General features: G+C 59.8%; 1 protein-coding gene across 1 annotated transcript in view; it reads left to right on the top strand.

The window, feature by feature from the left end:
* The window catches only part of EIF2B4 (eukaryotic translation initiation factor 2B, subunit 4 delta, 67kDa), a gene marked incomplete at its 5' end in the record, with an annotated part of 5,268 nt that extends 4,242 nt beyond the window's left edge, over positions 1-1,026 (top strand). The window contains 3 exons of the mRNA XM_010018787.1: positions 154-334; positions 434-614; positions 791-1,026. Coding sequence (XP_010017089.1) covers positions 154-334; positions 434-614; positions 791-990 — 562 coding nt within the window. The remainder of the gene's footprint in view (positions 1-153; positions 335-433; positions 615-790) is intronic.
* Positions 1,027-1,304: the final 278 nt, after the last annotated feature.

Here is a 1,304-nt window from a genome sequence, read left to right as displayed (position 1 = left end):
GAAAACCTCCTGCCCAGCCAGCACCTGATGGGTCCCACCCTGTAGCCCGCACCATGGAAAACCTCTTGGCATGGGGCTACACTTGTGAGCAGTGCTGGCAGCGTGGGGCAGGTGCATGGGCCTGGTGAGAGCTTTTTAACTGGTGTCCATCAGCTCTTCCCTTGTGAACCGCACGCTGTGTGACGCCCACGTGAAGAAGGGCCGAGCATTCCGCGTGATCGTGGTGGACAGCCGGCCGCGGCTGGAAGGCCGGGAGACGCTGCGACGGCTGGTGCGTAAGGGCATTCACTGCACCTACGTGATGATCAATGCCATCTCTTATGTGCTGCCTGAGGTGAGGAGCAGAGCGGGGCTGTGCTGAGGGCAGTGGTGGACACAGGGGAGGCTGCAGGGTGATGAAAGGTGCCAACAGATCCCTGTGCTTCCCTGACAGGTATCCAAAGTACTGCTGGGAGCCCATGCACTCCTGGCCAACGGCTCTGTCATGTCCCGAGTGGGGACGTCCCAGATAGCACTGGTCTCCAAGGCTTACAATGTGCCTGTCCTGGTGTGCTGTGAGACCTACAAGTTCTGTGAGCGAGTGCAGACGGACTCTTTTGTCTCCAATGAGCTGGGTATGGCTTCTGTCTGCCTTTCCTGCTGCTGGCTAGGATGGGCTGCTATGCCCTGCGATTCCCCATCCCAGGCCTCTCAGGAGAAGGGTGGCCTGGCAGGCAGCAGTGGTGTGCGCTCCCAGGGCAGGATGGAAAGGTGCTGTCCCTGATCCTCCTGCCTGATCTTCTCTCCACAGATGATCCCGATGATCTGATCGTGCTCCGGAAGGGCCAGGCCCAGCTCGGTGGCTGGGCAGAGAATAAGTCCCTGCGCCTCCTTAACCTGGTCTATGATGTGACACCGCCTGACCTGGTGGATCTGGTCATCACGGACTTGGGCATGATCCCCTGCACCTCGGTGCCTGTTGTCCTGCGGGTCAAGAACGTGGATCAGTAGTAGGGGCAGCAGCATGGACACTAATAAACCAGGCCCCACAATGCACCTTGTCTGCTTTCTGCGGTGTGGCAGGAGCCCTGATGCCCGATGTCACCACAGGCTCAGCTCCGCATGGTCCTTGGGGATGCTGGCACTTCTGCCCAGCTCTGCCCGACCCCACTCGTGCCACTGCAGGCTGAAGCAGTGAAGGATCTTCCCTGTCCTGGGGCCCCCCCTCTGGGACATGAGAGAAACAGTGATGCGGTGACAGCCCCTAGCTCACATCTTGGGCTGTCATTCTGGCATCCACTCAAGATGGGCTTGTGCAGGAGAGC

This window comes from Nestor notabilis, unplaced genomic scaffold (genome assembly GCF_000696875.1).
Source record: "Nestor notabilis isolate BGI_N333 unplaced genomic scaffold, ASM69687v1 scaffold28747, whole genome shotgun sequence".
Classification (NCBI taxonomy): Eukaryota; Metazoa; Chordata; class Aves; order Psittaciformes; family Psittacidae; genus Nestor; species Nestor notabilis.
The sequence above is the reverse complement of the archived record's forward strand: the minus strand, read 5'-3'. Positions and strand labels throughout refer to the sequence as shown.